Genomic DNA, 26312 nt, shown 5'->3' with positions numbered 1-26312 from the left:
TTTTTTTATTGGTTTTTATACTCTTCCACTGGATGAGGTCTTGACCCATAGATTTTTGCAACCGACCATAGTTTTCCGCAGTCAACATGTTTAAAACGATCGTTTTGGCCAAAATAATAATAATTTGGATGATCTTTTTTTTTTTTTTTTTTTTTTAAAGATGATCATTTGTGAAAAATTATGGCTATTTAGATCATTTTTTATTTTTATAGCTATATGATTGTAAGAAGTTTTTAAAAATAATTATTATAGTCGATATATCTATTTTGAACTTTATAGTGTATATATATACTCTTGTTTCACAAGTATAAACCAAATTTTGGCCAAGCGCTAAACATGGCTACGCGTCATTACGTCAAGCATGCTATCCGTGGTCCGGGACTCCGGGATTCCGAAATTATTTTTCTTTTTATTTTTATTTTTTCTGAAAAATAAATGTTATCTGCTTGATAGGAGGAAAGTCGTTTGTCTATCTGTTGGGAAATCAGCAGAATCACTTGTATCCGTGTAAACCCTAATTTTGGCGCTTCAAAACCCTATCAACCATAGTCGAGAAGTAAATCAAGATGGAAGAAGACGGTATAGGTATGGTACTTGCTCGAGCTTCGGAGCTGCGGTCCAAGATCACCAACTGCATTCACAATGCATCATCTATTGATGCCACAACACTAGAGGGAGGAACAGAGTATAAAGAAGAAGCAGATGATGAAGAAGAAGAAGCCGAAAGCCTTTTGAACATCCGAGATTCCCTCGAGGTCCTTGAGGCTCAACTTTCTTCTTTGCAGGTGTGTTTGTGCTCTTTTCGATTGAATTTTTATGGGGATTTATAGAAACCCTAATTCTGGACTCCTCCACGAGCTTTGTTTTGATTTGTGACTTGAAACCTTGTAATTAGTATGGGTTTCGTTACAAATTTAGGGTTTGATTCAATTCTATTGGTAGTTCTTGTCATGACTCATGAAGTTAATGCAGATATCGCCAATGAATTCCAAAAGACCCTGTTTTGTTTTTTCGTACATCAAATCAATAAACGTAGTAATTCTGTAGATATATCAGAGTTGTTCCAAACAGACTCCATGTTTCTTACCAAATGTTCTCACTTTCCTCTAATTTCAGTCATTACAACAGCAGCAATGGTATGAAAAGGAAACATCTCTCACTGAGATCGATTACAGTCGCAAAAAGCTGCTACAGAAGCTAAAAGCATACAAAGGAGAGGACTTAGATGTCATACGTGAAGCCACTGCTTTTGCTAGCTCAACAGTAGAGAAAGAAAACAACGATCTTCTTCTTCCTCCATACCCAACTCGCCCTTCTCCCTCCCTTGATCCTGACACAGGTTACCTATCACATTTCTCTTTAACACCCAAAACGCTCACAAATGGTCCTCCAAACGGTCAACCAAAGGGAAGTTTCCATCATTCAGAACCCAAAACCTCGTTACAGGGGCTGAGACAAATTATTGTTGCAGCTGCAAAAAGGGTACTTCCAATTGTTGGTTTTATAGCTGCTCTGCATTTGTCTGGTTTTGAATTCGGTAGAAGAGGGAGTCTACCCAAGGTTTTGGGCATGTCTCAAGAACAAAGGAATCAAGAAAAAGGAGAAATGACGGTTGAATGTCCACCTGGGAAGGTTTTGGTTGTTGAAAATGGTGAAAGTCGATGCCTTGTGAAAGAAAGAGTGGAAATTCCTTTCAAATCTGTTGTCACATTACCTGATGTAAATTACGGGTGTGGTTAAGTGATATTCTTTTTTCATTCCATTGTTTGTATATCCAGTTTCTTATGGAAACCATGTTAGTAAATCTGCTTTTAGGATCAAGAATATGCTGAGTTCTTCTCTTCCCAAGATAATCTTCTTTATACATACATATATCATACCCTTTTGTACAATTTTATGTCACATATTTAGTTCTTAACTAAAAACCTTAAAAACATAAACTAGTTTATACACTATTCTGACATTAAAGCACCAACAACTCCTACAATTAAAGTAGTCGGATCACCAAGAACAGCTGATATCACAAATTGCAAAGCTAAACCAGCTATCTTACAACATTTCTTCATTCTCCCTTTAGTTTTTTTATGATAATTCTTCATAAGTGTCCCCTTCAAACTAGGAATTTTTATCTCCACATTCCAGTTTTGCCCATACATGCCACCACCATAACATATGTCATGCCAACTTTCCACCAACATCTCCTTTGCACACGACACATGCAAATTATACTTCTTGCATACCGACCTATAGCTCCAGCTCCGCCCTCTGCCGCCACACCGGTGGCAGGATGACCTCACTTTCCGGCACAAGTAGAGCTTAACCTCACCATCATCCAAGATTGTTGGAAGCTTTGCACAACATGGATGTAGGTCAAATCCGCACGCGTGGCAGTGGTAGACAAACCCTAAGATGTCTTTTTCACAGGCGTTGCAGTAGCGGGGTAGTGAGCCTGGTGGGGTGGGGAGGAATTGGAATGTGCATTTGGTGTAAAAAGGGTGGGAGATTGAAGGGGAAGGGGGAGCACAATGGATGTGTAAGTTGTGGTTACATGTGGTGCATGTATAGTTGGATCCTATTCCAGCTTCTTTGCAACCATTGCATTTGAAGGGGATTTGGGTGTAGTTGTGGTTGAGGTTATGTTCATGTTCATGTTCATGTTCATGGTGGTTGAAATTGGAAATGAAAATTTGATTGTATTTCATGGTGGATGGGTGGAAAGAAAATACAGATTTAGAATGTTGGATGATTTCTTTATAGATGTGAAATCTTGGATTTGTATATGTGTTCCTTTAAAGGCTTAACAACTAGTAATCTTGATTGTTAAAGAAGATCAAGTAAGAATAACTTTTTGATGAGAAATGATGGGTAAAATGGTAAAATGACTGAATGGTTAACGATTGTTTGGATAAAATATTGTGTACAAATAAATCGTGAATATGAATAAATGATTATTTTACCTTAAGTTTAAAAAAAATATATATATATATACAATATTCATTAAGTTAGATTTTTGGCTTAACCCATTAGGTCATTCTTTCTAAATCAAGTCAAAACAAAACAAAATGTAATGTTTAATCCATTAAATAAAAAAGAAAAAGAAAAAGCCGGTTAGCTTGTATTGTAATTGGGGTTGGCAAAGTGTGAAGCCAAATATTACTTTAATTTTCTTTAACTTGGAGATTTGTAGAATTAAGTTTGGAAAAGCATGCATGGGATGGGACATGACATCTCATGGCTTCATCTAGAAGACTATAACTTCATATTCCACAACCCTAAAAGCTTGAGAATTAGTTTTAAACATGTGACATAGTTATATGGCGTTTAGATTTTTACTTATAGATTGATCATGTGTGGAGATTTTTGCACTTGTCCTTTAAATGGGTTTTTAGGAAACTCGAACTAGAAATAACATGTTGCAACTTATTTAAACTAAATAAAATAAGTTAGTGTGGATGATATTGATTTTCATTTGTTTGTTAATTGTTAACGTTAAAAGGGTATTTTAGGTGCTTTAAATATTGGAGGATCCAAATATTTATTGTTTATGTTAGGCATTTTTATGTCTAATATTATGCAAATGAAGCCAACTCATTTGGTTTTGTTCGTTACTGTTTTGTAATTTAATATGAAATTTACATACAACTTAAAGCTACAGTATTTCAAATAATTATATTCAATATTTTTTTTAAATAAATATTAGACATAAAAAATGTAATATAACAAATATTCCGGTCCACAAAATAAAAATGAAAATTGAGACAAATTAAAATGCTATTAAATGATTTAGATGGTGAGCATTTGTTGATGGTTGGTACATACTATTTATTGTAATTTGTAAATACTTAAAAGACATTTGGTGTCTTATCGTCCTACACTATGATGGATTACTATGCAATGGGAACAAGTGAGAATGATTGAAAATGCGAATGCTCAAAATTCATGGGAAAAATCTTCGTTTGTTTTTTAGAATTACTTTTTTTTTAATTCTTATAAAAAAAAGTACCTTTTAATGTTGAAACAAATAGGATTTGATTTTGGATCGACTCCAATTTGAGACGGGTTCAACACCATTTGAAATTAGAAATTTCAGATTTTGGGTCAATAATGTTGGTGATTTAGGTGTTTGTTTTTTCAGAAGTAAAATGTCTACAATCTACGGAACACATCTACATACATTTGCAGTAGAAGAGGTGGGTCAAACGTCTCTAGTGTACAAGAAGAAAATTGTTTGTTTTCTAACGTCTGCAAGTTCCTAAAATAATAAAATTTAAATAAACTGATTAATTAAATTTAAAAGAGTTTTTCAATATTAAAATTTAAATAGTTCAAGTTTTATAAGACTGAAAGGTTCCATCAAATTCAAATTTTTTTCAATTTCAATTCATATAAGAGATTCAATAGGAATCATACGGACATTTTGTGGTTATTCAAAATTTTCTATAAAAAAATTATCTTTTGAACTTAGCACTTTTATGACTTTTTATAAATAATTCTAGATCAAATTTTATGTATTATTGTATAACACTTTCCTTTTTCATAACCAATTTTTTATTGTATTTCTTTTATATGACATTATGATTAATATATCTGTCTAAATTATTTTATATTTTAATGACAATAGGATAATTATGTCATTTTTTAAATAATATGTTGTAATATAAAAAAATAAAGTAAAATGGTATGATATGACGGATATGTTTGATATCTATTGTATTTCGTTGTAATTAAAATGAGAAAATATTACAAAAAAAGACATTCAAACAAAAAATAGTAATGTTTGAAGAAGTTACAAAAAAAACATTTGAAGAAGAAAAAAAATTGTTTTTAGGCTAGATAATGTATGAACATGTTAGAAGACTCTAGTCCACATCTAGGCCAAGAAGAGGACGCACATACATTTTTATGTTTGTTGTCTTCTAAAAAACAAATAATTTGTCAAGACTAATGTTTGTGCGTAGTCTGCACGGCGCAAACAAAAAAGGCCAAGAAAATATGCAGACAAAAAACAAACACCATATTAGTGTTATCAACATATGTTAGTGCAATTATAATTACTATCTAGACATGATGAGTTCGGTTTACTATTTTAGATTGGAGGTGCGTGGTGCACACTAAGAGTGATAAATGTGAATTCAAGAATATGGGGATCCGAGGGCAGCGCACCTCGGTACTGTGTTCCAAGGGGCAGCTCCCTTGGAGGGATCTAAGGGATAGAACCCCAGGCGGTGGTTCCGCTGACTGGTCAAAATAGGCTATATAATCATGATGATGTAATAGTTGGTTATGTATTATAACCACCATTGTAACCACCCATTTTGATGTTATTTTATGTATAATTACCTTCTTAACTGAATTTTTGGCGCCAAGAAGGAAGTAACCAACTTCCAACTACCATCTTCATTCTATAAAAGAAAGATGGATGTTCCATGAAAATGGTTAACACTTTTGATACCCGAAATTGATTATGTGAATCTATCAGTCTCTCAAAACGCAAAACAACAAGGTAATTTTATGTGTTTCAAATTTAGAAGTGGCCTAACTTCTAAATTGTCAATCTTGAAGTATCTTCATGATACCCTAAGCAATAGGGTCGAAATCATAGATTTTGGAACATGACTGCAATCACGATTCTAGAATTATCCAAGTTTATATTAATATTCTTAGAACTAAAATCTAACATTTAAAATTTGTTATTTGTGAAGAATATCAATGGCAGAATCTGTCAGGGACATGAGTTCCAAATTCGAGAAACCGGATAAGTTTGAGGGTAATTATTTTCGTTGTTGGTAAAAGAATTTGCATTTCCTTCTCACTACTTTGAAAGTTGTTCATGTTCTTAGCACTTCTGCACCAAAACCGATGGAAGATGAAACAATAGAACATACCAGAAGACAATTCAAGTGGGACAATGATGATTACATCTTTCTTGTACACATCTTGAATGGTATGCTTGACTCTCTCTTTGATCTCTGTCAAAATCACGAATCTGCAAAAGATCTTTGGGATGCACTTGAATCCAAATACATGGCAGAGGATGCTTCTAGTAAGAAGTTCATTGTAAGTAATTTCAATAATTACAAAATGGTAGATTCAAGGCATGTCATGGATCAAAACAATGAAATCATGAGGATTTTGGGACAATTTGAACAACAAAGATGCAAATGGATAAATACATTTTTGTCTTGAGTGTTAGTGACAAATTTGTTGGAATATATGTCTAAGGTCATTAACTGTTTCGTAATATTTCTAATAATAACAAGGTCATTTTGGGTTGGCCTCATAACACAATTAGCAATAAGGAAATGGAGAAAAATAAGTTGTTAATTTATTAAGTAATTAATAAATTAATTGGAAATTATTTTGGAATTAATTAAATCGTTTTAATTAATTGAAATGCTAGAATATTAATTAATTCTTAGAGATTAATTAGAATATTCCAGAAGCCTTCTGGAAAGAGATGGGGATGGTTTTGATGTCCTTGATAGGGATAAGGCAAGCTTTGAATAAGGTAAGGATCATCCTTGGGTATTTGGAAGTCAAATCAATTTATCAAAAGATAGTTAGTTGTTGAAGTTGTGGAAGGCTTCATTAGACCCTAATAAGCTCTTCTCAAAAATCAAAGCTTCGAAATTACTGATTTACCCCTCAGTCAAAACTAATTGGTTGTCTTCATTGGGTATACAAAAGAAAATATAAGTCGAATGGGAAGGTAGAAAGATGTAAGTTTAGACCCGTAGATAAGGGATATAATCTACATGAGGAATAGATTACGAGAAAACTTGCTCATCTGTTGCTAAAATGGTTACTGTTAGGACTATTATTGCTCTTGTTATTACTAATAATTGGGTGTTGTTTCAACTTGATATAAATAATGTTTTTTTGTATGGAACCTTAGATGAAAGTGTGTGTATGTTTTTACCACAAGGTTATCATACAAAGGGTGATACAAGGTTATGGACGCTGTTAAAATGCTTGTATGGCCTTAAACAATCCCTAAGGAAATGGAATGAGAAGTTGTGATCCTCCATATTTGATTTTGGTTTTGAGCAAATGACGAATGATTACTTTTTTATTTATGAGATCTAAATATTCTACACTTGTTATGCTATTGGGTTATATTGATGATATGATACTTAGTGGTAATAGTATTGATGGAATAGCAAGAGTTAAAGATTTTTTAAAATATCAGTTTTTCATTAAAAATATGAGCAAGTTAAAGTTTTCTCTTAAAAATTGAAGTAATTGATGTTTATGGAGGGTTTGACTAACTCAAAGGAAGTACTATTAGTTTGGAATATGCGAGTGTAACCATGTTAAAACCCTACTTGATTCTAATGTTGTTGCTAAACACGAAGGAATCGATAATAAAGAGGATTTGTTACAAAACATAACAAATTTCAGAAACTGATTGGAAAATTAATTTATCTAACAATTACTAGACTTGATATCTCTTATGTTGTACAAGTTTTAAGTCAATTTATGCATGATACAAGTAACTCAAATCCTAATATGGCATTGTAGTTATTAAGGTTTTTGAAATGTATCATGTAAAAGGAATTAGTATTCTTAAAACGGACTCTAAGGCTTTAAACAGGACATGTTATGCAAATGGGTTGAATGTTTGACAACTAGAGTGTTGGTTTTTATGAATATTTAGGAGGTTCATTGATTTCATGGAAAAGTAAGAAACAATATATTGTTTCTCGCTCTTCCATAGAATCTTAATACGGTGATATCGAATCTATTTCACATGAAATTACTTGGTTCTAAAAACAATTGATCTTGGTGTAAAAGTAACATTGGTTAATGTTTTTTGTGACGATGAATCTACAATAAAGTTCACACTGAACAAGTGTTTCATTAAAAAAAAAAAAAAAAAAAAAAAAAAAAAAAAAATTTTAAGGTGAATGTACATTTTATAAGAGAAAAGTATCAATAGAGGTATTAAAAATTATTACGATTGAATCCGAAGAGGAGATGCTGATATTTAAACCAATTTTTGGGTTCAATGCTAACATAATTTTCTTTGTGAAAAAATAGGATTAATTGATCCATTTCAAAAGGAATAATGTTTTTGTGTTTAGTTGGTGGGGATGTTGAAATATCTATTATTTCATTTATCTACAAACTAAACCAAGGTACAATAATTGTTTTATAATTCTAACTTGATTTGCTTAGTGTAGGTAACTATAGGGGCTGAATCGGACAAGTTGTTAATTAAGGATGAGGATTGAGAAAGGGATTGGAAGTGACAAGAGGGTGATTTTGCATGGAGTGCAGCTGAGAAGTTGTGAAAGGCATGCAGGTCGTCTCTACTCGATCCGACCCAAAACTAATCTGTCTATGACCCGGTATCAACCCGGTGGCATATAATGCTTAGGGATGTCAACGGAACCAAACGGGAATGGAAATAGTTGCCCCCGCCCCCGCCCCCGAAATAAGTTGTTTCCCTCGCCCCCGGATCTCCCGTTTACATAGCCCCCGGTTACCTCCATTGCCCCCAGTCCCCAGTTTATAGGCTTAAAATTCGATTTTTTTTGCTAAAAAAACTGCTTTGTTTTGGGCTAAAAGACTATTTTTAATAACTTTAAAAGCTTAAAACCTAATGTTTTAGAAACTAAAAAAATTAAAAATCCAACATTACAAATCGACAATTCCAACAATCTTACAAATACAAAATACGACAAATCCAACATTACAAATATAAAATACTTATATGTCCAAAAGTATATTCACTACATCTTCAATAACCATTAATTGAAAACGGAAAAATGAAACCTAACCTAAACCTAAAATTAGAAAATCTATTGTGTATATGTATTTTATATTAAATATATATTTTTTTACATAAATGTACAACCAGGGCCCCCGCAAGAGTACGAGACGGAAATACCAACTTCCGACCCCGGTCCCGAAAATAAACGGGGTTTAATTCTGCCCCGGCCCCCACTCCCGCTCCCGGATTTTTTAAAAATTTAGTCTCATACGATATCGGGGTCCCACGTGGGTTTTTGACATCCCTAATAATGCTTAAACTCTACGTGATCATATTATGTCAAGTTTTTAACATTTTTTTATTGAGGCTATACTTAAGATTCAAGCATCTCGAACAATAATGACAATGGATTGTAATAAACTTCTTAACGTCTGAGTCTTTTACATTCGCAGTTTACTACATTGTTAATTTTCTTAACTTTTAATTTTATTGTATTAAGAATTAAATTCATTTTAGTTACATTCTAGTTAATCATTAGATTTTGTGTTATATGTATCTATTTATATTTGAGATTTTTTATGCATGCTTCAAGTTATAATTAAAAATTAAAAAAAAAAATAAAAAAACAACTAAAAAAAAAACTATTTCATACAAAAAGTAGATCAAACTCACACACATCAAACCACTATCCTTACTAGGCATGCACAAACCAATTCATTTTTCAAAATGAATCGGTTCTTTAAACCGGTTCAGCCTCAAACCGGTTCACTCAAAAAATTTATCGAAGCTATCTAAACCGGTTACACCGTTCTACACCGGTTCAATCGGTTCTAAACCGGTTCGGTTCAGTTCCATACCGATTCCAAACCAGTTCACACGATATAAATCAGTTCTAAACCAGTTTCAACGGCTAAAATCTCGAATGGGTGTAAACCGGTGGTTCAGTTCACTGTGGACCGATTCATCGTAAACCGGTTTACTGGTTCTTTGACCGGTTCGGATCTTGAACCGGTTTTTTTGTGCATGCCTAATCCTTACTCCTTCCACACAGGGGGTTTTCCAACCCCATATGCACCCACCCATTTGTAGCCATCATCCCTATTTTTAAGAAGATACGAATCAAGGCTAAAGTTGATCTAGAGAATTCCTTAACATGCTCACAAAGTATCCTTATTTTCTAGACACATCTATCCCATGTGTCAAGCTCTTCGGCTTAATGATCTAAAGTTTGGATTTACTTTTAAGTTTTTTTCTTTTGTTGCTTCTGAAGGGAGCAGTGTCAAATTTGTCATGGTCCATATAAACGTCACATCAAATTTGTCACACTGTAGCAAAAATGTCATTTATATGGCTTGGGCTACCACACTTATCATGTTATTTTTTTTTCCTAAAATTAATTTATATTAAAAATAATCGATTTAACCAAATTATTTTAAAACTAAAATTTCATTAAACTTCATCGAAAATTACAACAAACAAACCCCCAAAAAAAACTTAGAATTTAAAAATAAAAACATAGAAATTAAAACTGCCAAACATAAATATACCTAAAGGACATCTTCATCGGAAAATTGACTGTCTAAATCATTGACCGGTTTCACATTAAGATCAATGTGGTTGACAATCCAAATATGTTTCATCAAGTCTCTACGAAGAACATGACACGTCTCAACATCATGAATTATTGCCTTCCTCACAAAGTACTCCTAGCTTCCAACCTCAAAAACTTGTGTCAGTGGAACGATCTCGTTTCGTTATACTCACATATTGCATTTCCTTCGTCTTCAAGAATCATATTATGCAATATGATACAAGTATACATCACCTCACTTATTTTCTTCTCCTCCATATGAGGTGTAAGATATTTAAGAATATGTCAACGTTTTCCCAGAATACCAAACGCTCATTCAACATCCTTTCTTGTCGTTCAACATCCTTTCTCACCTTCTCTTGAGCTCTCTTAAACTTCTACCTTTTGCGATCATTTAGAAAAGACAGTGACTTCACAAAACAAGCATGTTCCGGATAGATCTCGTCCACAAGATAATACTTATTTCTATATGACATTCCACACACTTGAATCGTTAATCGAATAACGAAGACACGTTAAGAACATTAATGCAATTGAAGGAACCAACAGAACCAAAGAATGTATACCATATCCACAAATCTTGTGAGGCCACCGCTTTAAGTATGATAGTTGGATAACCATGATCGTCTCGGGTGTATTCGTTTTGATGGGCATTCAGACAATTGCCTCATTCCCAATAGAGGCAATCTAGGCTTCCTAACATTTCAGGGAAGCCGTACCGTACATATTTGAATGATGATCATACAACTGTTGGACGTCATTACAAGTAGGTTTGCGCAGATATTGTGAACCATATAATCTCATGACATTCTTACAAAATTTGTGAAGGCTTTGTTGTGCAGTACGTCCGGACATCTTATGATTCTCATCTAATGCATTAGGGGAAGTGGCATACACTAATTGACGAAGTGTGGTGGTGCATATTTGTAAAGGAGTAAAACCAACTGTACCTCTAGCGTTTGAACGTCGTTGACGATACGCAAAAACAGAGGTTCATGCATACATAACCGTCGACGAAAGTAATATCCATGAAACGTCACATTTTCGTCAAAGTAATCTTGCATGAGCCGTTGACTAGCCGCCTCACGATGTCTTTGTATGTACCTTCTTTTTCTGCGACACACATTATCTGCATTTTGTTGCCGTAGTTCTTGGATCTTTTGTGCAGCCTCCTAAATGACATTTATGGTTATTTCAAGCAATGCATCAAGCATGCCCAACGAAGTCAATGAAGATGACATTTTTAAAGAGAATGTTTAAGAAGTAGAAGATGGTTTTGATGTGTTAAATGAATGAGAGTTAGGTTGTATTTATATGAATTTAAAACAAAAAAACAAAAAAATAATAAACCATAAAGAGCCGTTGCCCCATTGGTCCACTACACTCAGTAGAGTTCCACCGAATTGCCAAACCGGGCTCGGCGATCGGCTCGGTGAACTCCGAGGTTGCCGAGACTCAAACCAAAGCCATTGTGTCCAGTCTAGATTCACCAATGTTGGACCTTATCTTAAAGTTCAAAAAACACTTCACCCCATGTCATCATAATTTCTACTATATTTTATGAACTTAAATGGATATTTCGGTGCCACACCCCATCAAAAACCAAAATAGTTCGACATCGGTATCAAAAAACATTCCATCCAATGTCATCATAACTGCTACATTCTTCAATATACAATGTTGTAAAAAAAAATTAAAAAATAAAAAATAAAATAAAACTGAAAGCACAATGACATAATACAGAGAAGAAATTACATTGCTATTTTTAGCATTTAGCCTGTTAAGACAAAAGATACCATTATCTTCTTTTTGCTGCTGCTGAACCATATGAAACAATTGGTTTCAAGGCATTTTTATCCCATTACAACAATGTACTTTCATTTCTTTCTATTACAACATTGCACTTTTAAAAATCTACCAAATTACAATTTGTATTTCGATGACATTGCTATAACTGGTAGATTTTTCACTGTACAAAGCTGTAATAGGAAAAATTTAAAGACAATTCAAATTTTGCAAATGTGTTGTAGGTTCCTAGTACAAAATTTGACAAATCACTTCTTCTGTCACTGGGATCCACCCGAGTAATCTCCAATTTAATTTGGCATATTCCCAATTAGTCATCACAATATCTTGTAATTTACCTTCTGTATTGCCACCTACCTCCCTTGACTACTAATCATGATTGACATGTTAAATGATATTATTAGAACGAGAATCTAACTATTTTTTAAGAAAAGCATTTTTTAGGTTTTATGTATAATTTTCAATCCGTTTAAACATAAGTAGCAGAATGGAAAGAGAGTTGTTATTGATTGTCCAAAAGACATAAATACCCTCATCACCAATAGTACCGATGTCCAAGTATTTTGCTAATAATAATATGATTGATTATATTACACATGGCATAGATTAAAACTAAGTTGAAGATTCATTCCCAAAACATCCATTATGTTATATCCCTACTAAACCACAACCAAATACAAATCTTTATGCAGACCAAAAAAAAAAAAACATGAATATGAAATTATGAATTATTACTATTATTCCAAGGTTTTAAGAAGGCGAAACAAACCTGCAGCTTCTCGGATCCTAGAAAACTCGATACAAAAGGCCTGAACCTCAATAAACAAATCCTGAACATTAATGATCTTGTTGCGGATCAAACTCTGCAGGAAAACACACACGAGCCTCACCAATCGGTTCTGCATGTACTTATCCTTAATATTCTCACACGAGGATATACAATTGGTTATGTACATGTGGACAAACTCAGTCGGCAGTTCAACCGCAGTGGTCAACCGGTTGACCACCTCCATGGAATGCAAACTCATATCCATATTCACCAGAACCGTAAAATACTCTGAAATTTCCGGCGAGTTCATCAGCTTAATCAGCACCTCCACCGCAATCAGAGGGTTGTTCTCCACTAGCTCCGGCAGCTTCCGTGGTGTTAGACCGCAGTGGTACACCAGTTTCGGGTCAGAGGTCAACTCCAGTAAAACCTGTTCCTGTTGAGATGGAGCCAACGGGCCTTTTAAAGCTTTTAGGATTAGTTCACGGACGGCTGCACCACGGCTCGTGTCGGCACACATCCCGGTGTCCCAAAGCGGTTCGTGAGTCGACTCAGGGTTGACCCAAACGAGTTCACCATCTAGCACCGGGAGGCGAGGCGGTGTAGGGCGGGCCCAGTGAGGGTAGAGCACTTCCAATGATAAAGTTTGGATTAGACCGGTTATGGTATCTGGCGGCGGGAACTCCAACTCCGGCGAGCTGATGTCGGGATCCGGTATCGCGTTTTTTATCGCGGTGTTTTTGAGGAGGGAATTGAACGGTTTCGGATGGGGGTTTTCCGGCGGTGGTGGTGGCGGCTCCGGGAAGCGGTGAGATGAAGGATCGAATTTGGTAATGAAATCCGCTGGAGATAGTTTCATCACCGGAGATGGAGAGGATAAGAGATGAAGGATGAATGCACGTTCCAAAGTATCGGTTTTTTCGTCATTTGCAGTGTTTGTGAGCAAAGAAAGGTAGGGATTGGTAGAGGGTGATTTTAGGGGGGAATATGTGTGGTGAAGTAATGCAAATGCAACCAAACGTTCTGTGGATTTTAGGAATTTTGGGGTGTGAGTGTCATCCAAGAGCATGATAAGTGCTGATAAGATTTCATTATGCATTGATTTTGGGATTTTTGAGGAGAAATCGCTTATGATATCTTCAAGGGCTCGTTTTTCACCATCTTTAAGTAGGGAATATAGGATTGTTGTTGCCGCTTTCGTGATCATCTTCATCTATTATCTATTAATTAACAAAATAAACTACAAATTAGTCCACTTTATAAGCAAACTTCTGCATACAAATAGCAACATACTCTATTGATTTGAATATATTGAGACTAACAACCATGGACAAAAAGGTATCTATGCATCTAAATTAAACATCAATTCTATTAGATAAGTTAGATACTCTAATACAAACAGTAAGTAAAGCAAACAGTGGAGCAATGGAGCCAGGTAAAGAACTAAAGATGGACGTATTCTAATATGTCCTAAGCTAAGTAATAGATTGAACTTAAACGTTAGCTATTCAAAAGAAGAAACATGAATGTTGTATGATATATAATTATAAATTTAGGAACAAGTATTACATAGTTTCTATTCATGTAATATCCTATCCTATAGATAATAAACCACAACTTAACCTTACATCCTACGCCAATTCTAAAACTTTGGCCTCTGCTCACATTACTTCCATAAGCTTCTCAAGTATATCAGATTGTTCCATCAATCACCATCGTCTTTCATATTAATCAACATGGAGAAATCGAGAAGGCAAACAGATCGCAAACTAAAAACAGAAGGCAAACAGAAAGCAAACGCAAAATAGATGGAGAAATCGAGAAATCAGAAGCAATAACAGAAGATTGATGTCGAGAACTGCACCTGAACGAAGATAGATGTCGAGTTGGAGAGTGGAACCTGAGACTGAGAGGGATCGAGATGTTGCTTGCAGACCAACTCACTTCAGCTTAATCGATTGTTCCATTGACATTTGACAGATCGAGATCGATATTCCTCACTTCACGAATTCACTGTGTTCGTCGATGAGGAGAATTGAGAAATCTGCGATGCGAGACATTTAGGGTTACCGGTTATTTTTGCTCCAATTAATAATTAATAATAAATATTAAATAAAACAGAAAAATAGATAAAACGGGTCGGTTTTACACATAATGGGCGACGGGTTTAAATATAACCCAACTCAGTAGGATGTGTATATATTATGATATGTTTTGAATATTTCAAATATTTAAAGATCTAAAAGTAAAATAGGCTGGCTTGCTATCAAGAATGTAACTACTAATGTTTATAAGCTCTTAAACAAGGAGGTGTATGTCTATATCTCTATTTATATTTATCTATCTATCTATATCTATATTTATATATCTTATAAAGCTAATAATTTTTCTTTCACCATATTCATTTGAAATTCTCATATATTTTTTCTTTCACTATATTTATTTGAAACTCTCATGACTTTTCAATTTCTTCCTAATAATTGTTATAAGTTGGTTAATAAGATTAAATAAATATCAATCATAAAGTGTAATCATATACAAACTAAATTTCAATATTAATAGAATATTTTTACTTCTACTTATAAAGTTATGTTTTTTAACTTTTAACATATTATACTTAATTTATTAGTTTTAATATCGTGTTGGGTGTAAACCATTATCAATTTTAAAGTTATAATTTTTGAACAATTTGTATAAAATATGTAAATTATAAATTTAAATATAACATTACAGGATCAACTTAAATATAAAATTTAGTTTAACTTAAATAACCCAAATAATATTTTGTAAATAGTTAAAAGTGATAAATTGTAGTGTCTTTCTAATAATGATTATAAGTTGGTTAGTAAAGTTAAATAAATATCAAACCTAAAGTATAACCATAAATAAACTAAATTTCAATATTAAAATAACATATTTACTTCTACATATAAAGTTATGTCTTTAATTTTTAAAATATTATACTTAATTTATTAGATTAAGATGTTGTTGTATATAAATCATTATAAATTTAAATAAGTATACTGATAGAAATTGAAACATTAATAAATTAAAATTTAAAAACTAAATTAACAATAATAACAACAATAAATAACAATAAACCATATATTATATTTTATTTTATTCATGTGTAACTCGTGGGTCAAAGTCATTCAAATGATCAATATTATGCAGTTATAATAGATGCATATATTATCATATAATTCAAAATAATGAATATATTATATCAATTTAGTATATGAATTATTATATCAAATTTAGCAAACAACGTTATTTTTATATTTAAAAAAACATATATTTACAAAGACTTCAACTATATATGTTTTTATGCGCAACGCGCGGGCATTCACCTAGTTCATTACATAAATCAGTGAGGATCACACCCATCTCAATCAGGATCTAAAATTTTCTTTTTTTTCAATAACTTATATATAAAAATCATTTGGGAACTACTTTTAATATTTAAAATGACTTATCTTGTATTTTATACTAGGTGTAAGATCTATGTATTACATGAGTTCATTTAAAAAAATTAAATATAAAATTTTAAACTTTTGAGACGTGTGAATGTATAAGAAAAATTAGAAAAATATTAAATTATTAAAGTGTTTTTTCTCTTTTAAATTTAAACAAATATTTTAGATAAGTAAACAAAGAAAACTAATATACTTTAATTTAGAAATTTTGAAATTAGAAGGAAAGTCAACTAATGAAATTGAAATGTATTTATTATTATATTTACAATTGATAAATTTAATTAAATATTATGTAAAATTTAATAAAAATGAATCATCCACAAAATGTCATATGGAAAAAATTTAATTGAAAATAACCATAAAATAACATGTGCCAAAATCAAAGAGATTGTGACATGTGACAAAAAGTTCTTTATTTATTACGGAGGATGTTCGGCAACACGAATCCAGATTTTTTAAAGCTCGTGTTTTATTATAATAACCCAATGCAACATATAAATAAATAAAGAAAAAGGGGAAAATATCGATGTCAACTTATTTATTTGCAATTGATTATTTGTGATTAATAGATTAATAGTTATTAGTCTTAATTCTTTATTTATTTGCCATTGATTATTTGTGATTGTTGTTGTCAACTGTCGAAAACTCAAAAGAGTGATAGAAGTGATAGAAACTTTCATATTATGAATCTTTGATAATTAATACTTGGTAGATTACAATAGACTAATACTTCTTAATTATTTATTTATTTGCAATTGATTATTCGACTCTTGTTTGTGAATAATAATACATTGTAAATTGTAATAAACTAATAACTCTTAATCTTTTTTAAGGTTTATCTTTTTTTTTTTAAACTTACATTGATCTTATTTATTACGATGAATATTGAACACACATTTTCAGCAATAAATATCGTAAAGATTAATGTACGCAATAAAATAGGTGATCAATTTGTGATTGTTAGTTTAGTGTTATATACTAAAAAGCTAGCGGAAAAACTCGGGCTTTGCCCTGGGCTGTTTTTTGTGTTTTTTATGAAAAAATGTAAAATTTTTGATTGTAAGGAACAAAAGTGTAACACTGTAAAAATTTACAACCAATTTAAACTTTTCAAAAACAACTATATTCCTTAAGTTATTACAAAAAGGTTTTCAATTCATTTATTATCAGAGTATTCCAGAACATCAACATAAAACTGAGGAGTGGTACGATCACGTCTTCGCCTTGCCGCGATCTCCTGAAGTACCTGAAACAATACACTGAAACTGTAAGCCCGAAAGCTTAGTGAGTTACCCCCAAAATACTACATACAGCACATACGCCCTTCCAGGCCATAACAACACATACGCCCTTCCAGGCCATAACTCCATGGGATCTTCCAATCCGAATGTCTCAGGGGATTTCCATCCCATATCTCTGTTGACCTTCCGGTCCATACTCTATTGACCTTCCGGTCCATATCATATTAACCTTCCGGTCCTTACCATACATAGCATACATAGCACATACATAAATATCATATAACCGCATATAACATGATGACCTTCCAGTCCATAACATACTGCTCATATCGTAAAATAACACATACAGCTCTCATAACATCTAACAACATATATCTCATACTCTGCATAGCACATAAGACCTTCCAGTCACACATATACCATCCTAACTATCAGGATACCGACCTTAACCAGGTCCCTAACGTATACCATCCTAACTACCGGGATGCAAACATAGCAAAGCAATAACATAACAACAATACCCGGATTTCCATCCGATAAAGGGTCGGCCTTGGTGTCGTAGACCCTGTCAGTATAGTGAGGATAACTCACCTGCAACTGCCGACTTGAAGGATTAAGACCACGCTGCTCCGTCCACCAGCACGAACTCCACCACTGATCATTACCAAATAACCAAACCAATAAATACCAAAATACCCCTGGAAGTCAACTAGTCAACCCTTGGTCAAAGTCCAAGTCCTTAGTCAAAGTCAACCTTCTTGGTTGACCCTACTCATCGAGTCAACCCGTTGACTCGTCGAGTTCCCATACTCAAAACTCCTATATCACGACTCAAATCGCCGAGTCGCCCCAAGACTCGTCGAGTTCAACAATCTCTGAGTCCCATCCTGCTCAACTCACCGATTCATCCCTCGACTCACTGATTCACGGCTTAACCAGAAAAGGTTATGGTTCCACGACCAGACTCGCCGAGTCCAAGAACAGACTCGCCGAATCCAAGAACAGACTCGTTGAGTCCAAGGCAATCTTCAACAGACTCGTCAAGTTGTTCTTCCAACTCGCCGAGTCCACATAGGACTAATCGGACCAAACCCTACCCGATTCGCCGAGTCTTCTCCCAGACTCGCCGAGTCCACACGGGTTATTCCATAATCTGAAATTATAGAGCTTCTCCTTTGCTCCAAACAATAGATCAGGGTTCCTATGGTTCATTAGCAACATAAAGTTGCTACCTTTACGTGCTTCCAAGACCCATTCACCAGAAACCAAGCTAAAATGGAACTTAACTCATTAGGGTTGGCTTTTGCATAGTTAAACAAAGGGCTTTCTTCACATAAAATCCATATAGAACTCAGATCTGGAGTTTCAACTCCAGATCTAGCTCATGCATCAAGATCTCATCATAAATTCCTCCAAACAAACCCTAAAGCTCCATGAAAGGTGGATCTAGAAGGAATAAATCCAAGATGACGAATCCTTACCTCAAAACAACCTCCAACTGAAGAGTAAACCAAATCTCCTCAAGCCTCCTTGATCCAAGCTTCTTAATCTTTAAGACTTCCCTCATAAATCCACTTATCTAAGCTCCAAATTGCTCCCAAGGCTCTCACTTATGATTTTAGGGTTGCTAATTCTCAGGGGAGTAATAAGGGGCCGTAATGGGGGCTTAAGTCTCCTTAAATACGGTGCAAACCCTAGGAATTAGGGTTTCTCATTCCAGCACGGACTCGTCGAGTCCAGCCTCCGACTCGGCGAGTCCGGTCACTTAACATGTGTCCGGCACACGCTTAGACTCGACGAGTTGCAGCTCCTACTCGCCAAGTTCCTCTTTTCCAACTTACACTATCCCCCCCCCCCCCCCCAAACTCTCAATTCTGACTTGGGATGTTACAATTCTCCCCCACTTAAATTAGGCTTCTCCCTCGAAGCCTACTACAGCACACAATTCCAGATAATACTCCCACAATGCACCTCTTGGTATCAATCGACCCAGGTTCCTCCGAACACTGCTATCAACCTCTATAAATTCCAACTCTTCCCTCACAGAATCATGACAACTGCTTCAAGCCGACCACCGGCTTCTTTCTATGACAACCATACTTATCAACCAATGGTCACCCGATGATACTTCCATCCTTCCCAAATCACACAATCACTTGTCTCTTGAAAAAGTAGATATTACCATGAACCACCGGGTCCTGATTCGGTACCAACTGCTATCCCTTTCCTCGTTTGTCGTAACTTTATCGAATTTACTGTCGGGACTTATCCCGCTTCCTTTCCGAATCCAACTCTTTTCTTTCCGTGCTGACAGGATGACACACCCTTCAGTTCCTGAGCAACTCCCATGAGTTCTCCTTTGCAATCATATACACATGCTGATCCTGCTCTACATCCTCGGGTTGGAAAAACCCGACACACTGACGATACCATCAAACATCCCCAGGATGAATTACCACTATATACATAACCCATGATCGCTCCCATACCTGGATTCCAAGGACCTACCCTTGCATCCCTTCCGGACTCCTCAGGTCCGATGTCACCGGAATTCCTTCCGCGGCCTCTACAGACACCCAGTCCGGATGTGCTTCCAAACCAGTGGCACAATCACGGTGCTCAACAACCATAATTGAAAATACTCTCAATCATCCATTCTCACTACTGCTTTCACTTCCGTGATCCAACACTCCCTCCCGGAGTTACATACCTTTCCTTTTTCCTTATCCAAGGAAATCTACTTGCCGACCTTGTCACTTCAGACAAGTGCCACGGTGCTCACACTCCACTATACACTATCCCTTGTAGAGTAATCGCTATTTTATGCATCACATATACTCTGAATCTGATGACGAGGACTATCGAAGTCCATACCCCACCTTTCACTAACATGATCAATACCCGGGGCCAGACCTACTGTCTGCTATTGCATGGCGACATAATCACCCATTCTCCGCATACAGATCCACTAACACATACAGAGTCTCCAGTATGACTGGACCGCCTTACCGGGCCTTCGACCTGACTGGTACGCCTTCCGGTCTGACCGGTACGCCTTCCGGCCTGACTGATACGCCTTGCGACCTTCAGTCTCCCCAGTCTGCTCAAACTATCCATACATCATCCCGAGCTATTCCTCCTGGGAATCTCTCCCATACATACTGTTCTAGCCCTCTAGGGGTTCCAAACTCCAACTCCATTCCATATACCCAGATCCCGGCCTAATCCTAGGCCTCATAACAACCAATCACCTTATCCGGAATCCTTGGTCTGTACTCCGCCCCATCGATCTGTCACTCACTCATACCAGCCCACACTCTTGGCTGACTAAAACACTGTTGGATCCCAAATAGCTAATCAAACTCTACCGCTTATCGATCCTCCTGAGAATTTTCCAATTCTCCCCACTTAGAGCATTGACTTCCAACCACCGGTGTAACGACCCAATTTTCACGTCCAAAAATTTCATTTTTGATTAAGTGATTTGCAAAACGTTTGTAACAAAATATCATCCGATCATATCATTTAATAAAAACATGTCTCGTATCAGAAAACCGAATCGTAAAACATAATAATGTCAGAGTACAAGTCCCAGAATATCTCGTGGTGTGGAAAACAAAGAGCGTCTGTATGATGCGTCGCTACCGCGCCAGCTCCTTCCCCTTTGCTGAAGAGGTACCTGAAACCAAAACTGAAAACTGTAAGCACGAAGCTTAGTGAGTTCCCCCATCGTACCACATACCATACAATCACATCATATACATACACCCAGGCATTTCTGGGGTGCCCGACCTACCCGGTATGGCCATTATGGGGTGCCGACCTACCCGTGTCAAGCCATTCTGGGGCTCTGACCTACCCATGTCGAGCCATTCTGGGGTGCTGACTACCCTTCGGTCCTAAGAACCGAACCTCGGGGACTAGTTCACCCCCTACTACTACTATCACATATATCATAGCATAATCTATTGTCAGACATATCTGGGGTGTCCGACTTACCCTTCAATCCTAACAACCGAATCTTGGGGACTATTCCCCATCCTACTACCTCTATCTCATATAACATATCATGCTAGCAGCTGAATATATCATAACATACTGTTAGGAATATCTGGGGTGCCTAACCTACCCTTCGGTCCTAACAACCGAACTCTATCACTATCACATCTCATATCACGCTAGCATATAACATATCAGGTAGTAGCAACACAGATGAATATCACAAAGACAAACATCTAACATACGATCCCTACTGGTGGGCCGGCATTGTGGCCGTAGACCCACCACTACTGGAAGGTAACTCACCTCGAACAAGTAGCTGCTGATAATCCGTGTGGGAAGTCTCTGCCTGCTGCTGCTCCGGAAATCCTCCGGCTACAATCCCCACAAACACTTAGTCAGAAACTGACATCTACTCTTAGGGTAAAATGACCATTTTACCCCTGAACAGGTCAAACTCAAAGTCAACTTCTAGTTGACCTGACTCGCCGAGTTGGCTCGCCAACTCACTAAGTCCCTATCCTTCCATTAGACCTCATACTCGTCTTTAATCGTCGAGTTAGGCGATGACTCGATGGGTTTTCCTTCTAAATGAACATCGACTGAATCCTCATCCGACTCGCCGAGTTGTATGAACAACTCGTCGAGTTCATCATCAACTGATACACAGGTCCTGTCCTTGACTCGCCGAGTTGTATGAACAACTCGTCGAGTTCATCTTCATCCTTAGAAGATTACCTTGGACTCGCCGAGTCTGTTCATGCACTCGCCGAGTCCCATGAATTTCCAGAACAATGGATTAGTCCAGAACGTTGGGTCACTCCCTGGGACACCCTTAAAAATTTTCCACACTCAACTGGGTCCTTATGACCCTCAACTGATATGGGACAGAACCTTGGACTCGCTGAGTCTAAGAACGGACTCGTCGAGTTGGTCACAACCACTCATTGGATCTTCGATTTCTGACGTACAACCTTTGATCAAAAGATAGATCTAAGCTTCTACAATCGATCTAGCACATAAAGTTATAACCCTTACGTGATTGCATGGGACTTTGAGCTTAAAAGGTCCTTAAACAAGCCCTCTCAAATCATGGGGCCTTCTTTGAGTGCAAGAGCCACTCCTTTCTGCCTTGTAACCCCTGTAAGGGCCTAGATCTGAATCATCAACTCCAAACCATGCTTGCAATCATGGTTGGTGACCAAAATGGCTTAGAAAAGCCCTAAAACTTCAGAAAATGGGATCTAGCAAATGGAAGAGCAAGGTACAGGCTTTTTACCTTCAATGAGCTGAAAATGGTGCACAAAATCGGATCCCTTTAGCCTCATCTTGTTCCTTCAAGCTTTTCCTTCCATCCTTGGATCACAAAAGCACCAAATTCACTCCAAATGCCTTAGATTGCTTCAATAACGACTAGGGTTTGCTATGGGGGTCTTCTGGGAACAAATGGGACGAAGGAGGCCGAGTTAAGGTGTTTAAATAGGGTGCAAACCCTCGGATTAGGCTTTTTATCCAAACAGGGTCTACTCACCGAGTCCCTCGCTTAAGCCCCGCATCCCTTCTCGCTTCTACTCGGCGAGTTGGACCTTCAACTCGCTGAGTCCAAGGCCAAAATGCAAAGTATTTAACAAAAGAATATGTACCAAGAACTAGGTGCTACAAATCTCCCCCACTTATTTTAGACTTCGTCCTCGAAGTTTGCTGCTCGATCCTGAAACAGCTCGGGGTAATGTTCCATCGTCTCATCCATCGGCTCCCAAGTCCACTCCGACCCCTTCCGGTGCTGACATTGCACCTTCACGAGTTCCACTCTTTTGTTCCTCAGATCCTTCGACTTCCGGTCAAGGATCGCTACAGGCCGCTCGATGTAATTCAGGCTGCCATCAACATGAATGTCCTCCAAGGGTACCACTGCTGAGTCGTCCACCAAGCACTTTCGCAGCTGAGAAACATGGAAAGTGTTGTGTATCTGACTGAGTTTGGCTGGCAAATCCAACCTATATGCCACCTTGCCCACCCGGGCTATAACCCTGAACGGTCCAATGTACCTGGGGCCCAACTTTCCCCGTTTCCTAAATCGGATAATGCCTTTCCATGACGACACCTTCAGGAGAACCATATCCCCGACCTGGAACTCCAGGTCTGATCGGCGCTTATCGGCATAGCTTTTCTGCCGACTCTGAGCAGTCTGAAGGCTGCTCCGGACTTGCTGGATCTTCTCTGTCATCTTGAGCACTACCTCAGTGCTCCCCATCACCCTCTGGCCAACCTCGCCCCAACATATCAGGGTCCTGCACTTCCTCCCATACAGCATCTCGAAGGGAGGACGATCAATGCTCGCATGATAACTATTGTTATAGGAGAACTCTGCTAATGGAAGGTAGGTATCCCAACTACCTCCGAAGTCTAATACGCATGCTCGCAGCATATCCTCCAGGGTCTGGATGGTCCGCTCGCTCTGACCATCCGTCTGCGGGTGAAAGGTGGTGCTAAAATTTAGACGAGTACCCAGATCGTCATGAAACTTCTTCCAAAACCTGGAAGTGAACCGCACATCCCTGTCTGAAACTACCGACACTGGCACCCCGTGCCGTGCCACTACCTCCCTGATATGGATATCGGCCATCCTTTCGGCCGAAATACTCTCCTGAATCGGGATAAAATGGGCGCTCTTGGTCAATCGATCGACGATGACCCAAATCGAATCCACTCCCCGTGCGGTCCTGGGAAGCTTTGTGATAAAATCCATCGTGATGTCTTCCCATTTCCAAAGCGGAATATCCAACGGTTGCATCTTGCCGTGAGGTCTCTGATGCTCAGCCTTGACCTTCCTGCAGGTCAGGCACCGCTCCATAAACCATGCCACATCCCGCTTCATGCAAGTCCACCAATAGTCTAAACGAAGATCCCTATACATCTTTGTCGCCCCGGGATGAATGGAAAGCCGATATTTGTGCACCTCCTCCATCAGAACCTGGCGCACACCCCCGAGGTATGACACCCACACCCTACGGTGTAGTGTCAGTAATCCCCGGCTGTCATAGTCGAAGGAGGAAACCTGCCCCACGATCCGCTCGCTCTTCCAATGTTCCTCCTTCATGGCCTCCTGTTGGGCCTCCCGAATCCGCTCCGACAACGGAGTTACCAATGTCATCCTCAGACAGATATCCCTGATTGGCACTGCCTTGCGGCTAAGCGCGCCGGCCACCACATTGGCCTTACCCAAGTGATAAAAGATCTCGCAATCGTAATTCTTTACCACGTCCATCCACCGACGTTGCCTCATGTTTAGATTCGACTGATCCATGAGGTACCTCAAACACTTATGGTCCGTGTAGATGGTACAGCGAACCCCATAGAGGTAATGACGCCAAATCTTGAGGGCGAACACAACAACCCCCAACTCTAAATCATGCGTCGGGTAGTTCGCCTCGTGAGGCTTCAGCTGCCTCGACGCGTAGGCGATGACATGCCCTCTCTGCATCAATACTACGCCCAAACCTGAGATGGACGCATCGCAGTACACAACAAATTCCTCCATGCCCTCTAGCAGGGCTAAGATTGGCACCTCGCACAATCTCTGTCTCAGTGTCTCGAATGTGGCCTGCTGCTCAGGGCCCCAACGAAAGACCACGACCTTCCTCGTTAGCCTAGTCAGCGGTATGACTATCTTGGAGAAATCCTGGATGAATCTCCGATAGTAGCCGGCTAATCCTAGGAAACTCCAAATCTCAGATGGAGACTTCGGAATCTCCCATCTCATCACGGCCTCTACTTTGGCCGGGTCCACTGAAATCCCATTCTGGTTGACGAGATGCCCTAGGAACTGCACCTTGCGTAACTAGAACTCACACTTGGAGAACTTAGCATACAATTTCTCCCTCCTCAAAGTCTCCAGAACCTCCCACAGGTGCTCCTCGTGCTCCTCATGCGTCTTGGAATAAGGCAAGATATCATCAATAAACACTATCACAGACCGGTCTAAAATCGGTCTACACACATGGTTCATGAGGTCCATGAACGTGGCAGGAGCATTGGTGAGCCCGAAGGGCATCACCACAAACTCGTAGTGGCCATAGCGCGTCTGAAATGCAGTCTTCTGCACATCCTCCTCTCTGACCCTCATCTGATGATATCCTGAACGCATATTAATCTTGGAGAACCAATATGCTCCCTGTAGTTGGTCAAAGAGGTCATCAATCCTCGGGAGTGGGTAACGGTTCTTCACCATTACCTTGTTCAGCTCTCGGTGATCTATACACATCTGGTGCGACCCGTCCTTATTTCTCACAAACAGAATTGGGGCTCCCTAAAGGTGAACTACTCGGTCTAATGAATCCCTTGTCTAACAGCTCCTGCAGCTGTGTAGACAACTCCTTCATCTCAGGAGGAGCCAACCGATACGGTGACTTGGCTATCGGAGCCACACTAGGGACTAGGTCGATCCTAAACTTCACCTGCCTCTCCGGAGGTATCCCTGGCAACTCCTCGGGGAATACATCCGTAAACTCCCGCACCACGGGCACATCGCCCACTGTCTCCTTACCCGCCTCCTGGGTATCCATAACATAAGCGACATATCCTGCGCAACACTGCTGAAGGTAACGCCTAACTCTCGCTGTTGAACATAATGTTGGTCCTTGCTGTGGCCCTCTCGCCCTGAACTACCAACTCTCCCCCACTTGGGGTCCTGATCCGAACCAGCTGTTGTGTG

The 26312-nt window shown here is 37.8% G+C and overlaps 3 protein-coding genes across 7 annotated transcripts; 1 reads left to right on the top strand and 2 right to left on the bottom strand.

Annotated features, from left to right (window-relative positions):
* The first annotated feature begins 154 nt into the window (after positions 1-154).
* LOC111878089 (plastid division protein PDV2) lies at positions 155-1824 on the top strand. The gene is made up of 2 exons (XM_023874609.3): positions 155-785; positions 1117-1824. Exons 1-2 carry the CDS (start codon positions 567-569, stop codon positions 1738-1740), a joined length of 843 nt encoding a protein of 280 aa, XP_023730377.1. The 5' UTR covers positions 155-566; the 3' UTR covers positions 1741-1824.
* Positions 1825-1928: 104 nt separating this feature from the next.
* On the bottom strand, positions 1929-2745 carry LOC111878101 (uncharacterized). The gene has a single exon (XM_023874619.3). The coding sequence runs from the start codon at positions 2700-2702 to the stop codon at positions 1953-1955; it is 750 nt and encodes a 249-aa protein (XP_023730387.1). The 5' UTR covers positions 2703-2745; the 3' UTR covers positions 1929-1952.
* Positions 2746-10194: 7449 nt separating this feature from the next.
* Positions 10195-14966, bottom strand: LOC111878076 (uncharacterized). Of its 5 annotated transcripts, none has more exons than XM_023874599.2 (3): positions 14783-14966; positions 12883-14102; positions 10195-11479 (listed from the first exon to the last, which is right to left on the bottom strand). In XM_023874599.2, the coding sequence occupies exons 2-3, from the start codon at positions 14093-14095 to the stop codon at positions 11433-11435; spliced, it is 1260 nt and encodes a 419-aa protein (XP_023730367.2). In that variant the 5' UTR covers positions 14096-14102; positions 14783-14966; the 3' UTR covers positions 10195-11432. The 5 variants fall into 5 exon arrangements, with proteins under 5 accessions (XP_023730367.2, XP_042758797.1, XP_042758798.1 ...); XM_042902863.2 differs by having other exon boundaries at positions 14747-14965; XM_042902864.2 differs by lacking the exon at positions 10195-11479 and adding an exon at positions 12144-12482 and having other exon boundaries at positions 14747-14965.
* Between the last annotated feature and the right edge of the window lie 11346 nt (positions 14967-26312).

This window comes from Lactuca sativa, chromosome 5, assembly GCF_002870075.4.
Source record: "Lactuca sativa cultivar Salinas chromosome 5, Lsat_Salinas_v11, whole genome shotgun sequence".
NCBI lineage: Eukaryota > Viridiplantae > Streptophyta > Magnoliopsida > Asterales > Asteraceae > Lactuca > Lactuca sativa.
Note: the sequence above shows the minus strand (reverse complement) of the source record. Positions and strands in the feature narration are given on the sequence as shown.